The sequence below is a fragment of the Xenopus laevis genome, chromosome 5L, assembly GCF_017654675.1.
Source record: "Xenopus laevis strain J_2021 chromosome 5L, Xenopus_laevis_v10.1, whole genome shotgun sequence".
NCBI classification, from domain to species: domain Eukaryota; kingdom Metazoa; phylum Chordata; class Amphibia; order Anura; family Pipidae; genus Xenopus; species Xenopus laevis.
Genome location: NC_054379.1, coordinates 74,688,504 through 74,708,833, shown reverse-complemented (window position 1 = coordinate 74,708,833; position 20,330 = coordinate 74,688,504). Strand labels below are relative to the sequence as shown.

The window sequence follows — 20,330 nt, the reverse complement described above, 5'->3', positions numbered from 1 at the left end:
AGGTAAAAATGCAGGTCACAGCTCTGGGTCAAGTCTGAATTTAAAAATTGGTTCCATACAAGACTGTAATTGGAGTAACCACCAACTCTGGACCAAATGGCATTTCCTGAAATTACCCCTATAGTCGCATGATATACAGGACATTGATTTTTCTCATACAGGCATAAAAGAGTGATGGCTTAACTTAAAGGGCTTGCTCAAGTTTTAATATGGTGTACATTTTAATATGCTGTTTGCTACTAGTCTTCATTTTTTGTAATTTTGAATTGTGTAGATTTTTTTTCTTGTGTAATTGGATTGGAATTGTATTTGGGTGCTTGGGCTTAATTATCCTAGCAACAAAGCAGCAGTTTGGAAGTCCGAATGGAAGATGAATAATACAGGGAGGGAAAAGTGAAAGAAAATCAATAATAAATACAGAAGAAAAAGTTTTTTTTCCTTGATTTTTATTGTTACCTGGGAAAAAGAGCAATAGAAAAATGAAGACCACCTTCATAGTTTTCTTATGGTAATTATAATGGTTTTATTAGACATGACCAATGCTATGGACATAATGATAAAAACTGTGTAACTCAGATGTACATAATGTGATTTTGAATTATTGTGCATAAGTAATCTTAATAATTTTTAATTTCATTTTCCCCCTGTTTTTTTCCTAAATAGGCAGTTGATAACTTTAGGATAAAAATGCCTCACTGAACACAGAATGTTGGATATTGGACAAAAATGCCTGCCAGTAAGACGTTTCATTTATTTATTGTTTATGTCACCAATTTATTAAAATAAAAAGGTTGTGAAATAAATGCTGCTTGGAGAACACTTTTCGATACTGTATGTATGGCAAACAAAAATTACAATGCATGTAAATGTGCTTTCAACTTTGAATGCATGTGTTCTAATGCATCTGTGGTAAAAATTACACACAGAAGACTTAGATGACCATTCAAGTTTTAGATAAGTTATCAACAACAAGGTTGACTCATTGATAATATAAGACTGTAAATTACAGAGGGAATTCAAACAAATTATTGTGTGTTCAATGGAATTAAAAAAATAATTTAGTGCAAAGGCCAAACAGATGACTGTTACTATAAGTGTTATAAAAAGGATACATCTTCTGTAGTGTTATCCATGCAGGTGAGGCTTAGTGTGATATTCATCAAAATCCACTATGATGGCCATAAAGTTGTGTGTCTTGACCTTCTGTATGGTTGGCAATTCAAAGGAGAAACTTAGATTTGCAAGTACAAATCTTTCCTCTGGGGAACGTTTACCTACAAGAACTAAATTTTCTGCCTTTGTAGTTCAGTAAACAGCGCTGCTAAAATTGTCCTTTAGGTTATTATCAAACAGGCTTTAGAAAAAGTAAATATTTGATTCCCATATACCAGACTAAAGAAATACCTTGACAAATAACAGGAGAATATAAAGCTATGAATGCTCTATGTAAGTAAAAAAACCAAAAATATTAATACAGTAGAACTCTTATTTTACTTTTTCAATGAACATGAAAAAACGGTATAAAATGAGGGAAATGTATTATACATTATATATTGGTGGGACCACAGAAACACAGTGTAAAATGCAGGAAAACTTAAAATCAGGGGCTGTTAAATTGATGTTTGACTGCAATTGCCATTTGTATAATTATTCAATTGTAACATATGGGAAATCTCTAATATTAACAATCATTGCCTTTTCTGTAGTAGAAAGTGAGGCAAAATTAAGGACCAAGGCACGGTTTGAAGAAGTTTTTCAGAGCTACGCTGGATTACCAGTTACCAAAAACAAGTCTCGCAAGAAGAAGACTGTTCCTGAAGAAAATATAGTGGTATGTGCCTTTGTCAATATAGAAACATAAAAGTTGGTAGAAGGTTAGAACTATTCAGTGTTCCACATAGCCAAGAAAAGTTATCGACTTAGCCTTCATATCACCACCACTGAAACCCAGTGGATTGGTTAATTGTCTTCTTTTTTAAGTTATTAGTGCCAGAGCATCCAAACACATGCTCCTCTTTCCTCCATGTTATTTTACCACTCCCATTACACCTTTTTCTTTCTGCACATTGATCTAAGCACATAGACACACATATAAACACTTGCTTACATTGAACATGTATTGTACATACACCATTATGAAATTGAATGCATCTGCACTGTCCATTTAAGCTATTATGACATTTTAAAAATGTTGATGAGTAGTTAATGTGGCATCCAGTTGAAAATATCCTGCTCCATACAAGACCCTGATAATAGAGTGAGCTTGTTATATTTGCTTCTTCTGAGGCTTTTCCAGTGACAGAGAAATGTAACTTACTTTTTCTTGCTTCTTTAGCTTGAATCATTTCAGAGTCAGCTCGATCTACTGAAGAATAGTGCAAATGAAACAATCATAAACACGTACAATGCAGAGGAAGAGAGTCCAAGGTTCACAAAAAACAGACTAAGGGAGAAGACGCCAGTAGCTGAAAAACAGAGCAATGTCAGTAAGGAGCAAAATGAGGTTAAGCTGGAGAAGAAAAAAAAGAAAAAAACAAAGTTGTCAGAGGCAGTAATTCTCAATGAAACACTTGATGAAAGATTAGACCTTGTACAACAAGTTTCAAACACTGAAGAGCAGAAAGTTAAAACTCGCAAAAAGAAAGAAAAAGATGTCTGGAAAGACGAGCACGTTGCCATGGATTTTAATGACGAGGACCGCCTTATTGAGGAAAACCTTGTCCATATTTCAGAAAAAGAAACGGAAGAACTTAGAGAAAAGATAAAAAACAAGCTTAAGACTCGACTCTCTCAACAGACTGCCATTAATGATAATCAAACTGTGCCAATGAATAATGAAATTGGGATCAAAAAAAGGAAAAAAAAGGAATTGGTAGTTGCATCTGAACCAGAATCAAGGTATTTGAGAAATGTGAGGTTTTGGTCTTCGATGTATGCTGGTTTATTCTCAAAGGTTTCTTCTCAAAGGTGACTATCTTTAGCCTACACCTCATTTCATAATTCCAGCCAGTACACTGGGATTGAGGTGTGGTCTAGAGCTAAAGGTATTAGTTATAAACAGGATATAGTATAGAGCAGATTTAGCAAATGCAAGTCCTTAATAACACATACACGCCAATAAAAGTTACTCATTCAGAAGGCCTTATTGATCATTCAAAAAAATGGTATGTGAATGGAAATATATGGGAACCAATGGAACAGTAAGAAAAAAAAAATAATGGAGGGGAGGAGAGATCACAAGACTTCATAGATCATTTCTCATATCATCTCAGTTCTTCCTAGTCATGGCTGTATTTGGTTCTGTTGCTGCAGTGGACACTGAACCTCCCCCCTTCCTTTCAAAGTAAAGCTTTGAGGGTTCATGGAATATGCTCAATTAAGGAAGGGAGACAGGGGCGCTCCAACCCCCCGCTGTGTGTTTGATATTATATATTGGAATCTTTTTCTGACTAGCGGTTAATTATTGCATTCATCAAAACTTGCTCACCGCTGTTCTAAAATGGTTCGGGTGCACTTGCCCCGAACCCTCCGCTTTAAACTTTCCAATATTATAAGTTGTGGGTCACTCACCGCTCCAGTTCAGTGGCCCGGGTGCTGCGCCCCGAACCCTCAGCATGGGGGAGACATCAAAATCTGGAAATCAGCAGTTTGGCACGCACTCAGCAGGACTCCAGGTAGCGGTAAAAAAATTCTTTACTTTATTGCACAAACATGTATCGACGATACATGTTTGTGCAATAAAGTAAAGAATTTTTTACCGCTACCTGGAGTCCTGCTGAGTGCGTGCCAAACTGCTGATTTCCAGATTTTCATGGAATATGCAGCTGGGGTCTAAAACGAGGTGCTGTTTTGCATATTGTCCCCAATATAGGGTTAGAAAAGCCTGCTAATTCAGTAGAAAGCAATGCACAGTCTCCACTTTCTAATTATCAGATCCAGTCAGCAGTGTGACATGATGGTTTCACTCACCTAAGGAAATGTTCACTGAGCATGTTTAAGTTGGTTTTCCCTTAAACTGATGATATTTACTTTGAACCAATGTTTGTTCTTGATTTAATAGTTACTTTACAGTGAATAATGTAGTTGACATAATAATAAAAAAAAGAAACCACTCCTAAAGTATTTTCTTTTTATTAGTGTCATGTTCATTTCCGAACAACATGGATCACCACCAGTGACCAGCTTGCAGCCACATCTTCCTGAAAGTTTTGTCAATGAAAGTGAAAGTTTGGCAACAACTAAAGTGAAAAAGATTAAGAAAAAGCCAAAAGCAAGTAAGCAGCTTTACAACATCTCTACAAGAACTCAATGTTTCTTATTCTCCACTAGTGAATGAACTTTAACCTTATTTACAATGTGGCATTGCTGAATTAATAATAGTTTTGTTATTTATGTATATATGTGTGTTTGTGTGTGTATATATACACACACACACACATAATCTGTGCATTTATAGCTTTTTATATGTTTAAAAATATTTAATTATATATTTTATAGTGAAAGAATATGTCCCAAAAAATGATATAGAAGATGGCAGCAAAGAAAAAAATTCAAAGCATTTGTATGATCCCAGCTTGGTATTAGGAGTCTATATCCATCGTTCAGATAAACTACTAACTCGCATCATGGTTTCTCGTCCCATTGTCAAGATTCATGTGATTGATCAAAGGACTGGGGAATATGTGAAGAAAGAGAGCAGGTAATTTGTTTTCCTTCTATGTAATGAAATACAATAATTTATGCACGCTGTGATATTCTGTTTAAACTGTGTTTATTTTGCCTAATAAATGTCATTCTAAACAAGGTTTTAAAGTTATGCGTAAATGTAATTGCAATTGAAAGCAGTGTTTTTTTTTTTTTTTTTTTATCCCTTACTGTTCTCTGGGTCTGATGCCTCAAACTCTTTTAATCCATTTAATCAGCTGGCATTATTTTGGGAGTCCGTAATGCATAAAACATAAACAGCCAGACAGATAAGTTTCTCAGAATCACATTTTCTTTCACTGTGCAAAAAAAGTGGAATTAAGTAAAGCAAGGTGAAAGGGGTGGTTCATTTAAACTAAGAGCCTATGGCTGGGGGGTGGGGGTGGTAGGGAAATAGTCTCTCTTCTTAAAGGAATAATCATAGTTGTAATTCAGTGTGTAAAATCAAGGGATAAATACTTGCTTTAAGTCATCATGATTTTGTGTTGTATTTAATTTTATTTATAAAGTAATAAAGTAAAGAATTTTTTACCGCTACCTGGAGTCCTGCTGAGTGCGTGCCAAACTGCTGATTTCCAGATTTTCATGGAATATGCAGCTGGGGTCTAAAACGAGGTGCTGTTTTGCATATTGTCCCCAATATAGGGTTAGAAAAGCCTGCTAATTCAGTAGAAAGCAATGCACAGTCTCCACTTTCTAATTATCAGATCCAGTCAGCAGTGTGACATGATGGTTTCACTCACCTAAGGAAATGTTCACTGAGCATGTTTTAAACAAGGTTTTAAAGTTATGCGTAAATGTAATTGCAATTGAAAGCAGTGTTTTTTTTTGGTTTTTTTTATCCCTTACTGTTCTCTGGGTCTGATGCCTCAAACTCTTTTAATCCATTTAATCAGCTGGCATTATTTTGGGAGTCCGTAATGCATAAAACATAAACAGCCAGACAGATAAGTTTCTCAGAATCACATTTTCTTTCACTGTGCAAAAAAAGTGGAATTAAGTAATGCAAGGTGAAAGGGGTGGTTCATTTAAACTAAAAGCCTATGGCTGGGGGGTGGGGGTGGTAGGGAAATAGTCTCTCTTCTTAAAGGAATAATCATAGTTGTAATTCAGTGTGTAAAATCAAGTATGCCTGTGTAAAATTAAAAAAAAAAATATAGAGGGATAAATACTTGCTTTAAGTCATCATGATTTTGTGTTGTATTTAATTTTATTTATTTTTCTTTGCAGCATTAATGCAGTTTCTTCCTTAAAAGAATCAGAAAGTGATATGTACATTCTTCCTTTGGAGACACAAGCGTATGACTTTAAAAGGCTTAAGTCACCCATTCCTGAATGGGACGAGCAAATCATAATTAATGAACGTTTTTTATATTTTTTGCAAGAAAATGAAGACAGTCCTAACATTATCCTGTTCTTTGAGGTATTTAATACAGTGCTAATTAACATTTGATTTCTCAGTTGATGCCTTTCATTTATCTCACTAGGATTCAGAACCCCCAACCCCTACAAAAAAAATATTAAGTGAAGAGCCTCTTTGGAAGCCTTAAAATACCTTTCATTCTGGTTGTTCAAAGGTTAATAGTAAGACTGCAGCATCCACTTAGCATTCCTTCTCCTCCTCTAACCCACTCTGCCTCTACCTTTATTACCTTTTTCTAATTTATTGTAGCTGTTGACTACTGAGCATGCTCAATTCTTTTCAACTCAGATTACTAAACACACCCTCCAGTCTAGCAGCCAATGAAGATAAACTTTGCTCTAGCTGTCTGCCCCTATTTTTGTCTTCTAATCTCTTTTCCTGAGCTCAGCTTAACCATTAAAGTGCTCAATCCAAACAGGACTTTTTAGCTAAAGTAAGTTCTACATGAAGCACATGAGTTTGCAGATATAAATGTCACTGATGATGTGTCAGATGGAAAATGACTATTAGGTGAACGCTGCTATTTGTTTTAGGAAAATGTGATGGAGCTGAGGAACAGAGGGGATATGTGCAGTACAAATGATGTGCTTTGGGTGGGCAAGATGTGCCCAATGTATGTACATGGTAGGATAATGTAGGGTTTACATGTCCTTTAAGTGCGAATAGATCACCTCTAATTTGGTCTTGAAATTCAATGTGAAACTATCGCTAAATAGATACAATTGTAACTGTTCGGATGACTATTTAATTAAAAGGATATATAAGAGAAAGTAGAAGTTGACCCTTCCATCAGGTCCCCCCCCCCGCTCATTTGATTTTATGATGGGATCAAAATATAAAATCGATGAAGTGTCTAAAGTGGTGTTGATGGGAATTGCCTCAAAGGAGAAGATGACGGGAACAGCAATGGAGGATACTGACCTAGTAGTTTACAGAGGCTGTCCATGCCTTGTGGGGAGTAGTGAGCTTTGTAGGCAAGGGTGCCGTGTCATGCAAATGCCTGTAAGGAAATTTGGAGAGACTTTCAAGAGAGGATAATATTGGGGGTTGGAGTTGCATTTAGAGTTGTAGTTTAGCATGTTATGGTGTGCAGCAATGAATGGTGTGTGTATTAAAATATTTTGCTGAGAAAGCCATTATTTTTATGCCAAAAAAAATGCCACCTTGGAGCAGTTCTTAAAACATTTACTATGCACAATTAAAATTTGAAATGTACTAAATGCAACTTCTTTGTAAAGCTGATCACAACTATTTAACTCCCTCTTAAGTGGTGATTGATTTAAAATCCAAAATGCTTGGGACCTGGGGTTTTCCGAATAATGGGTCTTTTTTGTAAATTTGGGTCTCCATACTTTGTCTACTAAAAAATCATTAAAATATGAATTAAACCCAATAGGATTGGTTTGCCTCAAATGTGGATTAATTATATACTATAAAATATAATTCTTTGAACTGTTAACTCAAATTTTTACTACTTAAGCATCTCTAACAAATTTATATTTGCATTTGTTTTTTTCAGATAATAGACCTTTGTAATACAGATGGCATTATTCCTAATTCAGAATCACAAATTAAGGAAAAGGGATATAAAAGACTTGCTTGGGCATTTTTGAAGGTATTTTTATTTAGCAATATTCTAAACATTGTATTCATGGATACCGTTGATATCGTTTGATTGCTATGAAGGTTTAACTATTAAAAGCTATACTATATGATATTGTTGTAGCTTTTTATATTCATAATTTTTATGATCAAGGTAATGTACTCCCATGTAAATGTAGGATTGATAATAGAAATGCCATTTGATTTTATATTTTTAATAAAATAGAAATGCCATTTGATTTTATATTTTTAATAATAAAATCAATATAATAGACATGGGCTCCGCGCTCAGTACCACTGATTGCTTAGTGGCAGCACTTAAAAGGATTTCAGGACCCACTTGTCCATGTGTTAAAAATGATAACAAACCAGTTTAAAGTGCGCTTCTAAGATTTCAGAAAATCCTAAAGAAAAAAGAAGGTGCCAGTAATTTATTTTACCCTTAATTATGATAGCCGCAATTTTATTAGACCAACTCACAATGGGTAGGAACAGTGATCAGCATGTACGTGTACACCTTCCGAGGCTCTGGAATGATGTTAGGACCTGCTGCTATAGAAGCCGCAATAGTGAAGTACTACAGAGACCCCCCCTCCGATGGCCCGGATGCAAGTTATACTCACAAGACTCAGATTGTAAGAAGCGTGTCTCAAAGGGAGGTGGATATTTTTTCCGGCTGGTCTGTAGTAAGCGTTACTCCCGTCTTGCTAACAAAGTCACCGGGGTCTTTTCTCCTTGTGGATCGTAGCCACGCGGTGTATCCGGTCTCCTTCTATTTCATCTTGGCGTCCTTCGAACTCCGCAAAACTTTAGTAGTATCGTTTTGTGCAAGTAGTGATTGGTTAATATGGAAAGTATAAAGGCAACTCCTTCTTTGATTTATAAAATAGTAAATCTTTTATTAGTATTGCTAAAAGCCCAACATGTTTTGTATAGATACTTCCTCAGGGGCATTACCCATACTACAATTCAGTGTCTTTTAAACTGGTAGTAATACAATTATAATAAATTAGTATACATTACACAATCAGTTAGTGGTATAAATTACATAATTCGTTGTATATAATATAAATTTTTAAAACCTTTTTTAAATATTTGGGAAAATGAATTCATCAATTGTAATTAATAAAATGGTGTATAATTTAATTCATATCCATTAAAAAGCATTGCAAATCAATTTTGATGTTTAATCCATTTGGGGTAAGCATCTTTAATTCGTGGAACCAAAACGTTTCCTCTCTTGATATCGACTGTATCATGTCATTCCCACGCTATTGGGGATATTTCTGCCCTGCAATATATGAGCAATGATGGATCTGAGTTGTGTTTTGTTTCAAAAATGTGCTAATAGACAATGTGTCATTAAACCTTTCCGGATGTTATTCATATGTTTTCTTATCCTGGTTCTTAGGCACCTGCTTGTTCTCCCCATATTGCACGGACATTGTAATGGATATAATACATTTTTACTGTTACAGGTTATCGTATTCTTAATTACAAACTCCTCATTATGTTTGATTTAAACTGTAACACCTTCTTCCCTTATTTGTTACATGTTTTACATGCTTTACAAATTTTACACGGATAGAAGGCTTTGTTCTGTGCGTTATTAAAAAATGTGGGTTTTGTACATGGATCTTTTACTTTTTTCGGAAGGCAACTTGGTACCAATAAACCACGTACTATTAAGCAAATATTTGTACCAAGTTGCCTTCCAATAAAAGTAAAAGATCCATGTACAAAACCCACATTTTTAATAACACACAGAACAAATGCTTCTGTCTGTGTAAAATTTGTAAAACATGTAACGGACATTGTCATTAAGAATACGATAACCTGTAACTGTAAAAATGTTACAATGTCCATGCAATATACAATATATGGAGAGAACAACAAGGTGCCGGAAAACCAGGATAAGAGAACATGACATAGGGGCAGATTTATCAAATGTCGAAGTGAAAATTCGAATGAAAAAAATTCGAATTTCAAGCTAATTTTTGTGTACTTTGTCTAGGGAATAGTCCAAATTCGATTCAAAATTGTAAAAAAAAAAAAAATCGAAAATCCGAATATCGAAATTTATCATGTAGTGTCTCTTTAAAAATTCGACTTCAACGATTTGCTATGTAAAACCTGCCGAATTGCTGTTTTAGCCTATGGGGGACCTTCTAGAAACTATCTGGAGTCAATTGGTAGACTTTGAAAAAGTTTTTTTTTTTTGGGAAAAACTTTGATTCGTACGATTCGAAAGCGTTATTACTTTGATTCCTATGATTCGAATTCAGATGAATTTGAACGAATACGGACTATTCACCTGCAAAAAAAACTTACATTTTTTTTTATAAATTTCGGTTGGTCTTTTATCATTTGAATTTCCAAGTTTTTCTAATTCGAAAATCGACCCTTGATAGTGTGTCAGTGTATTTTAAAACAAAAAAGGTTTAATGGCACATTGTCTATTAGTACATTTTGAAACAAAACACAACTCCAATCCATCATTGCTGATTTGTATTGCATAAATATCCCTATTGACGTGGGAATTAGGGATGCACCGAATCCAGGATTCGGTTCGGGATTCGGCCAGGATTCGGCCTTTTTCAGCAGGATTCGGATTTGGCCGAATCCTTCTGCCTGGCCGAACCGAATCCGAACCCTAATTTGCATATGCAAATTAGGGGCGGAGGGAAATCACGTGACTTTTTGTCAGAAAACGAGGAAGTAAAAAATGTTTTCCCCTTCCCACCCCTAATTTGCATATGCAAATTAGGGTTCGGTATTCGGCCGAATCTTTCACAAAGGATTCGGGGGTTCGGCCGAATCCAAAATAGTGGATTCGGTGCATCCCTAGTGGGAATAACATGATACAGTCGATATCGAGAGGAAACGTTTTGGATCCACAAATTAAAGACGCTTACCCCAAATGGATTAAACATTGAAATTGATTTGCAATGCTTTTTAATGGAAATGAATTAAATAATGCACCATTTCATTAATTACAATTAATGAATTAATTTTCCCCAATATTTAAAAAATTTTTTTTTTAAAAGTGTATATTATAACAAATTATGTAATTTATACCACTAATTGATTTATGCTAATTTATTTTAATTGTATTACTACTGGTTTAAAAGACACCGAATTGTAGTATGGGTAATTCCCTTGAGGAAGTATATATCTTTACGAAACGCGTTGGGCTTTTAGCAATACTAATATAAATCAAAGAAGGCGTCGCCTTTATACTTTCCGTATTAACCAATCACTACATGCACAAAACGATACTACTAAGTTTTGCGGAGTTCGAAGGAAGCCAAAGTCAACTAGAAGGAGACCGGATACGCCGCATGGCTACGATCCACATGGAGGGAAGGACCACATCGGAGAAAAGAACCCGCGACTCCGTAAGTAACGTTGGTTACCGCTTACTACAGAGCAGCCGGAAAGAATAACCAACGCACTCAGAGACACACTTCTTACAATCTATGTCTTGTGAGTATAACTTGTATCTGGGCCATCGGAGGGGGGTCTCTGTAGTGCTTCACTATTGCGGCTTCTATACCAGCAGGTCCTAACATTATTCCGGAGCCTAGGAAGGCATACACGTACATGCTGATCACTGTTCCTACCGATTTAGAGTAGGTCTAAAAAAATTAATTAAGGGTTAATACACTATTGGCACCTTCTTATTTCTTTAGGATTTTCTAAAGTCTTAGAAGCACACTTTAACCTGGTTTATTATCTTAAAAAAATGTGTGTTCTATATTTCTGGTATAATATGCTGAATTATGCAGCAAATAAGTGATTTTGGTTTCCATGCAGACAAGTGTATCTCCACCTAATTTACTTCTATGCGCTATTGCATCCACCTTCTGGTCGCCATATAAATTGTAGAACTACACTTCCACTGTATTCAAGCCATTTAGCAAGATGCCCATGTGTATATACCCTTGGTGAGCAGTCAGCTAGAATTGGCTGTCTTGTTTGGTCCTAACTGTAGAATTCCTATCCTGTAACTTTAGATATAAAGACAAAGTCCTGTGAGAACTAAATCAATATTTTTCTTATAGTTCTTTTTTTATATGTATTTTATGTTATGTTATGTTAAACTGAAATTTTTTATGTTTTTAATTTTTTTTTTTCAGCTTGTTGGTGCCAATGAAGTACTCAATGTGGATAAAAAACTGCGCCTGCAACTTTATTATCCACCTTCACGTGCTCGCCTTGTTTCTAATTGTCACATCTATGAATGGTGGCTAAAATATCCTAGAAACCCTTACCCATCAACTTTGTATGTAACGGTGAAAGGCCTAAAGCTGAAGGAAAATGTACGTTTTAATTTTCTGCTGCCATCCTTGTTATGTTTTGTTGCATTTGCTGAACTGCTGAAGACTTAGGGGCCGATTCATGAAGCTCGAGTGAAGGATTCGAATTAAAAAAACATTGAATTTCGAACTGTTTTTTGGGCTACTTCGACCATCGAATGGGCTACTTTGACCTTCAACTACGACTATGAATCGAATGATTCAAACTAAAAATCGTTTGACTATTCGATAGTCGAAGTACTGTCTCTTTAAGAAAAACTTCGACCCCCTACTTCGGCAGCTAAAAGCTACCGAAGTCAATGTTAGCCTATGGGGAAGGTCCCCATAGGCTTGCCTGAGATTTTTTGATCGAAGGATATTCCTTCGATCGTTGAATTAAAATCCTTCGAATCGTTCGATTCGAAGGATTCGATCGAAGGAATAATCCTTTGATCGTTCGATCGCAGGATTTGCGCTAAATCGTTCGACTTCGATATTCAAAGTCGAACGATTTTAGTTCCTAGTCGAATATCGAGGGTAAATTAACCCTCGGTATTCGACCCTTCATACATCTGCCCCTTAATGTGGGCATACAGACCCAGATATTGTATGAAATTAATACGATATTCGGTTCGTGTATGGCGGAAGATGAGCCGACCAATATCGGCAAAAGACTTTGATATTGATTGGCTTGTCAGTCAGCCAAGGTGAAAAATTTTGATCGGGCAAATATCGGCCAGTGTTTACTGCTGAATTGTCAGATGGAGGTCGAATTCTATTGTTTCTGCCTGTATATCTGATGATTCAGCTCTAAAGGACTGTATTGAAAACAAATGAACCAATGGTTGCAGGAAAGATCATAATTGTTACGCCTATAGCCACCTTAACTGTATAAATCTATAACATATGGTTATAACAGTTCTTTGTAAAATATCTGACATGGGGGACATTTTGTCAATTTCTCTTTAATTGTTCTTCAAACATGGGAATTTACTATTCTACACAGTAAATCTTACCTGAATATATAAAAATTGCATATTGCTTGTTGTGCTTATTCAACAAGCCATTGTTCAAACTTAAAAATGCCATGATTTAAGTAACCAGATTTTAGTCAGCAATGCTTTTGTATTTTAACACAAGCCTTTTATTCCCCTAGGCTCATTTTTTAGAGTCAGGAGATTACTTTGTTTGAGATCATGAGACATAGTTGGTGGGTTAGATTTTGGATACAGATGGCGGATAAGAAAGGAGCAACTCAAATGCAAATAGAAAAGCATCTTTTGAAAATATAATGGTGCATATTCTCTTCAGTTCAATAGATAGAACAACTCTCTGTAGGAACAAATATCCCTTTTTTTAGTTTTTTTTCAGTGTCTCCAGATTTTTCAGAAAGAGTGCAAGGAGAAATCTCTAACCTTTTCCCATAGCAGATGAAGAAAGTTTATACTTGTAGAATAACTTGAAGGAAGGATGTCATTCAATGCTTTCACATTGTCTATAGGTTTATATAGACACTTATGAACTACTTTGAATGGATTATTTCAAAATGTTTCAATGAAAACAGGCCAAATACATCATTGACCTTTTTAAAGGAATCATGCAGAAAACAAAATTATTGTAATTACAGAATTGTCTTCTTTTTAGGCAGCACCTACAACTGGTACACTTGGGGCCCTTCAGCAAGATTTAGGGAGCAGTATCTTGGATAATGATCTGCAGCAGGAAGCTGATGGGTTTGGAGAAGGAAACCCAAAGAAGGAGCTTTATAAGTGGTCACGACTGCCTGGTCAGGTAATAAAACTAATTACAAAGAGAAGCAAACTTCTGCAGTTCCTGGAATGTAAAACTGTTGTTTTTTTTTTCCCCTCAATCTAAGAAAACAAAATGTGATAAAACACAAGTATAAATGGCAGGATACCTCAAATAGTTGGAATTTATTTTAAAAAACACACACACACACACACAAAGTTCCCAGAAAGAACTTGCCAAGTAAAAGCTTGTGAGGTTCTATAAAAGTCATAAGGAATATTAGCCTATGATTTTCTTTATTTTAAAACATGGGAGATTTTCAGTCTCATTAAAACTGAATGGAACAATGTTGTTGTTGCTGGCATTTGATTTCATAACTCTAATCTATCTGTTGATTAACTAGAAATTGTACACATTTCTAAATGGTGTAAAACATTTCCATTCTTGCAAACTCACATTTATTTGTGCATGTATAATTGAAAAATAAAAGTGGAAATGAAGAAAAAAAAGTATGATAGGGGACATGGATAATATTCCAGGTAATAGGCAAATACATTAACAGTATAAATATAATAGGCCCTGTTACATACTTAAGTCTAAAAAGAAATTCCCTGATAAATCAGTACCAGTTATATGTTATTTACTGGGAATAAACTGAAGCCTTACTGTTGCCACTGATTTCTTTTGCTTTGCTGCCAATGTCTAAAAATTCAAGGAGGTTATCTGCAACCCCTATCTCCGAAGGTGTAGCCCAAACACCATGAATTGGGTAGGCACCTATTTATTTGCTTGGGCTTGCAAAAAGGTTGACAGCCTTATGTCAGATTTGTTTTGAATAAAAAAGTAACATTAAATATAACTTTGGAAGTGAATCTGACACATAATCTAAAATAACCTGAGGGCAGATGATATTTAATTGGATTTTTTTTTTCTTTGAAGGCTTGCCGAATTCCAAACAAACGTATTTTATCCCTGCGTGCTGGACATATGGGTTGCTTCTCTATTTGTTTCTCAAATGATGGAAGAACCTTAGCAGCAGCCTGTGCAGATAGAGATGGTTATCCAATATACCGTAAGTTTTGCAAATAGACCACTCAACCTACCTATTGATCATAAAATTGAAGCTATCTCCAGTGTGCTTCCAAAAATGCCTGACTCCTATAATTCAGTCACACCAGTCCATAGATTAACAGTTTGCTATAAATATTGATACCAGTATTATCTTGAAATTATCTAATTTATAATAATTTATTTATAAGCACTTTATACCTCCAAAACTGTATAAAGCGGCCTTGTATGGGCTAGAGTAAATATAGCAAGACAAGAAAAATAAATATTCATTCACCTCTTAGGGGATTATTTATTAAAGGTCGAGTTATTTTTTTCCATGAAAAATTCGAGTTTTCAAGGGTATTTTTTTAGAGAAACATAGATTTCTAGGGTTTAAAAAAAAAGCGTTTTTTACGAGATTTTTTTATACCCAAAGCTGGAAATAGCTTGAATCACGGAAATATATATATATATATATATATATATATATATATATAGAATTCAATGGCAGAGGTCCCTTTGAATCTGAAAATACACCATCTAAAACCTGTCGAGGTCATGTAGAATTCAATGGCAGAGGTCCCTTGAACCATTTAAAGATGTTTGTAGCCTTCATGATGTTAGAGTTTTTTTCGGTGGGTTTCACTCAAAAAACTCGATCAATTTGAGTGATTCGAGATTTCAAGTTTATCAACTCAAATTCACTGATTCCAGTTTTTTACATTCAAGTTTTTTTCTTAAATTAGAAACCTTCGGAGTTGTGAGTTCATTTGAGGTTTAAAAAAGCTCACGAAGTTCTAAAACTCGACCTTTGATAAATAACCCCCTTAATGTATCAAGAAAAATAAAAAGGGAGAAAAATAGTGCATCTTAATTAAAGCTAAAATGAACTGCAAATTCTAATAGTCCACTAGATGGCGATGTGAGAGTGTTTACTAATGAAATCAAAGCAAATACCCATAAATCTACCAGATGTAAATTAAACCTGGTGTCAGATACTGTACATAGATACCCTGCTCTTAGGGTGAGGTCACACATGGCGTTTTTACTTTGCATTTTTAAAAACGCAAAGGTTGAGTGTTAATACACTATTGAAACCATACACGTGTGATAATCATTTTTCAGCCTGTAGTTTTTTTTTCCAACATGCATTTCTGTATTTTCTCGTTCCCCACAGTTCCACTCGGAAGAATTTTATATAGCTTTAATGATCGTCAATATGCGACGTTATTACATCACTAGCATACAATGCCGAAAATACTTATATCATCCATCTCGCGAGAGTTTGGCCGACATATTGAAACTTTGCAGCGTATTTCAGCAAAGTGTATTTCCAAACTTGAGAATCCCATGGAATTCAATAATATGGTGTTTCCTTGGCGTATTGGATTGGCGAGTTTCTGCTGATAAACGCAAATACTGGTCTTGTGTCACTGATGTTGGCTCACAAGTGCCCCATGGGAATTGCTACAGTGCTTATTCCATTATTTTCAATAGGTCTTCATTTTGTGCATATTTACGCTTGGCTGCACGTTTTTAAAAACACAAGGGCCAACACAAGCAGAAACAAAGTATTTATATTTTAGCCGTAATTGGGAGATCACAGAAGCCCCATTAGCATGCAAAGTGCAACAACATTTTTTAAGTCTGGATAGCGTCACTTGCAGTCAGTGAAGCCTGCTCACAATTCTTTCGATTTAGTGTTCTGCCTATATTAACACAGTGCTGTAGGAAGCCTGGAGCTCTATATGGGTCAGAGGTGGAGGTTACCCTGCGCTAATAGGTGCAGCAGTGCTTAATTCATAACGGGAGTTTGGAGGTAGAAAGCAACACCCAACGCAACTATACAGAAGTGCAAAGAGTTCATGAGGAAACAAGCACATTTAATAAATTAAGTTTTATGTGCAACTGGGAATTTATGCAGACGCTGCTGCATTTGCAGTCTTAAATGGCCCTTAAAGTCTGATCAAGTTGTACCCAATATACGTATTTGTGGCATTGTATGCTAGTCGCCTCCAATTGCACACGTAATTCAACTGCGTGTGACATCCAGGTGTGGTGAAATTGTGCTAATATCTTCAATCTGACAACTACATACTGAGACACTCCGTGTATGTGATATATGTGATCTATTTTACAGCTAGTGCAATGCCACAATTTATTATATGACAGCCAAACAGGACAGCTATGGTGCAGTGATGTCTGTATATATTAGAAATAATGTACCCCCTGCTGTATACTTTAGGATACAAGTCACCAAGGTATATTATTTGTTATAATACACAAATTTAATTGTCATGTGACACCATTACACCACTAAGCACCTATTATACCTGAAGACCTCTTTAAAGGTGAATTCAACCCCAAACTTAAAAACCCCTACCCCACATAGATCCCCCTCCCTCCTCTCCAGCCAAAGTGTTACCCTGGGCAAATGCCCCTAAAGTTTTACTTACCCCTCGGTGCAGATCAAGGCATCAGAGTTCACGGACGACATCTTCAGCCTCTTCGGTAGTCTTTGTAATGAGTCCAGAGCTTCGGCAATTTTCGTGAGTTACGGTGCATGCGCAGTTGTCGCAAAACAGAAAATTGCCCCAACTGTCTCATTCTGAAGTTTTCCGAAGAGAAGAAGATGGTGCCCATGAACTCCGGTGCCTGCATCTGCACTTAGGGGTAAGTAAAATGTTAGGGGCATTTGCCAGAGATAACACTTAAGCTGAGGGAGGAGGGAGGGGGGTCTATGTAAGTTAGGGGGGTATGGGTTTTTTAAGTTTAGTGTTGAATTCCCCTTTAAACAATATTTATAAGGCTTTCATGTGTGTATATGTATGTATATCAATCTGTGGATAGATCTAGATAATATATATCTGTACGTATATATGAATATACATGTATATGAATTTATGTGTGTTGGACAATATAGTACAGGTTTCAGCCCAAAGTTTCCAGGAATTCTGTGTTCTAACACAGTAGGTTACTATACCCCATGTATTTTAACTCTGTATTTGTTAATCATTTTTGTCACAGTATATGAGATCCCTTCAGGAAAGTATCTCGGAGAGCTTCATGGTCACCTAAATGTTGTTTATGATCTTTGCTGGTCAGGAAATGATCAGCATTTACTCACAGCTTCTTCTGATGCCACCGTTCGGTCAGTATTCTTGGTTTCTCATAACATTGCATTGCTTTTATCAGTGTACTTTGGAAGGATGAATTTGATGAAAAGGCTTTTTTAATGAATAAATTAGCTTAATTTGTACCAATAATATTCCAGTTATGACATGCTTCAGTTCATAAAACATAATAACCTGTGGTCCCTTAAAGGGATACTGTGATGGGAAATTTTTATTTTTTTCAAAATGAATCAGTTAATAGTGCTGCTCCAGCAGAATTCTACACTGAAATCCATTTCTCAAAAGAGCAAACAGATTTTTTTTATATTTAATTTTGAAATCTGACATGGGGCTAGACATACTGTCAATTTCCCAGTCATGTGACTTGTGCTCTGATAAACTTCAATCACTCTTTACTGCTGTACTGCAAGTTAGAGTGATATCACCCCCCTCCCGTTTTCTCCCCAGCAGCCAAACAACAGAACAGTGGGGAGGTAACCAGATAGACCCATCTTTCTAAGAGCTGCTGACTTCGGGAAGGCATGGACGTTTAAGGGGCCCTGGCCACCAATTTTCTCATAAAGTTGGGGGGGGGGGCCTGGCCACCAATTTTTTTTCCTCATGCGGGGTCCTAGCCACCAATATTTTTTAATGGGGGGGCCCTGGTCACAAATGTTTTTTTATGGGGGGCCCTGACCACCAATATCTTTTTATTTTTTATTAACATGTGGGAATCCTAGCCACCGATATTTTTTTTGTTTTTTTACTGTGGGGTGGGCAGGGCGGACCTGTAGGTGGGGCTTGCGGTGGGCGCAGCTCAGGGCGCCCTGGAAATTTTGTCGTACGGGACCCTGCAATTTCTGATGGCGGTCCTGCTCACTGAGACACATTGAGTTACATTGAGAAGGATAAACAGCAGCCTGCCAGAAAGTATTTCTCTCCTAAAGTGCAAGCACAAGTCACATGACTGGAGGCAGCTGGGAAATTGACAAAATGTCTAGCCCCATGTCAGATTTCAAAATTGAATATAAAAAAATCTGCTCTTTTGAGAAATGGATTTCAGTGCAGAATTCTGCTGGAGTAGCACTATTAACTAATGCGTTTTGAAAAAAACATGTTTTCCGATGACAGGATCCCTTTAACATAATATATGTTCTGCCAGTCATTGGAAAGATGTATCTTCTTTTTTCCTGTAAGTATTGTAGCTGTAAGGGGTTAAAAGTAATCTAAATGTTTGTTTTCTGTGGATTTAGTGTTGATATTTTATTATGCTTTCCTTCCAGACTGTGGAAAATCGAGAATGAAGCTTCAGCTGCCTTAAAAGTATTGCCCCACCCTTCTTTTGTATATACAGCTAAGTTCCACCCAAAGGCTAATTCTTTTGTTGTTACGGGATGCTATGATGCTGTCATCAGAGTCTGGAATGTAAAAGTGAAGGAAATCAACGGGCAACTTTTACAGGAATTTGATGGGCACAATAATTTCATCAATACACTGTGTTTTGATGTGGAAGGTAGGTCTTGTTGAGGACCAATCATATCTACCAAAAAATAATCTTAGATTCCGGTTCACTATGGGCATTATTAGAACAAAGTGCTACTGGGTGCATAAGAACAGAGTGCTACTGGGCACACACATTATATGACCAAAAGTATTTGTATGTTGTTCAATCTCTCATTCAAAAACAAATGGTATCACAATGAAGTTGGTATTCTCCTTGCTGCTAAAACAGCACTTCCTCTCTACTCCTCTCGAAAGCTTTTTCAATACTGTTCTCTTCATACATAAGAGGTTGATAATGCTGGACAATCAAATCTTTCCTTGCATTGGTATCCTAGTTCATCCCAAATATTTTCAGAGCCATATAGTGAACATCTGCAGTATTAGAGACGGTAACACATTGGCAGATGTAGTAGGCTGTGTGTTGTTTCAGCACCTTTTCTCACACACTGCAGGTTTTTAAAGGTGTGATTGAAACACTTGCTTCCTCCCTAACCCAACATAATGGATACCATAATCCAGCACAAGTATGTAACTATAGCCAGGGAGAAGGCATAGATTTAATTTTAAAATATAAAAACAATACCAGTAATGTTTTATACTGCATATTAAACCTGCAATATAGGAGTATTATTTTTAGAAATGGTCAAGGCTTCTAGTTTTAACATCTATATGCCACAGCTTTTGTGTATCATTCACTGTATATCTTGTAATATTTATCAGTGATTCTCCACAAGGTGTCCATATTTAAATTTGAAGGCGTAGTATTGGTTGGCATCTTCAGTATGTTGTTTCTGGCATGTTGCTGCCTAAATATTATTTATATGTTATAGTTCATTATTATTCTATATTGCTTTGAGAAAGGAAAGCTGTCTGTTTTCATGGTATACC

The 20,330-nt window shown here is 36.0% G+C and overlaps 1 protein-coding gene across 1 annotated transcript in view; it reads left to right on the top strand.

Annotated features, from left to right (window-relative positions):
* ahi1.L (Abelson helper integration site 1 L homeolog) overlaps window positions 1-20,330 on the top strand; it is a 98,614-nt gene that overhangs the window by 10,127 nt on the left and 68,157 nt on the right. Inside the window, exons 2-13 of the mRNA XM_041562959.1 lie at window positions 664-736; window positions 1,707-1,831; window positions 2,336-2,898; window positions 4,138-4,274; window positions 4,498-4,699; window positions 5,935-6,127; window positions 7,647-7,742; window positions 11,869-12,051; window positions 13,672-13,818; window positions 14,716-14,848; window positions 17,854-17,977; window positions 19,223-19,452. Coding sequence (XP_041418893.1) covers window positions 727-736; window positions 1,707-1,831; window positions 2,336-2,898; window positions 4,138-4,274; window positions 4,498-4,699; window positions 5,935-6,127; window positions 7,647-7,742; window positions 11,869-12,051; window positions 13,672-13,818; window positions 14,716-14,848; window positions 17,854-17,977; window positions 19,223-19,452 — 2,143 coding nt within the window. The 5' untranslated portion in view covers window positions 664-726. The remainder of the gene's footprint in view (window positions 1-663; window positions 737-1,706; window positions 1,832-2,335; window positions 2,899-4,137; window positions 4,275-4,497; window positions 4,700-5,934; window positions 6,128-7,646; window positions 7,743-11,868; window positions 12,052-13,671; window positions 13,819-14,715; window positions 14,849-17,853; window positions 17,978-19,222; window positions 19,453-20,330) is intronic.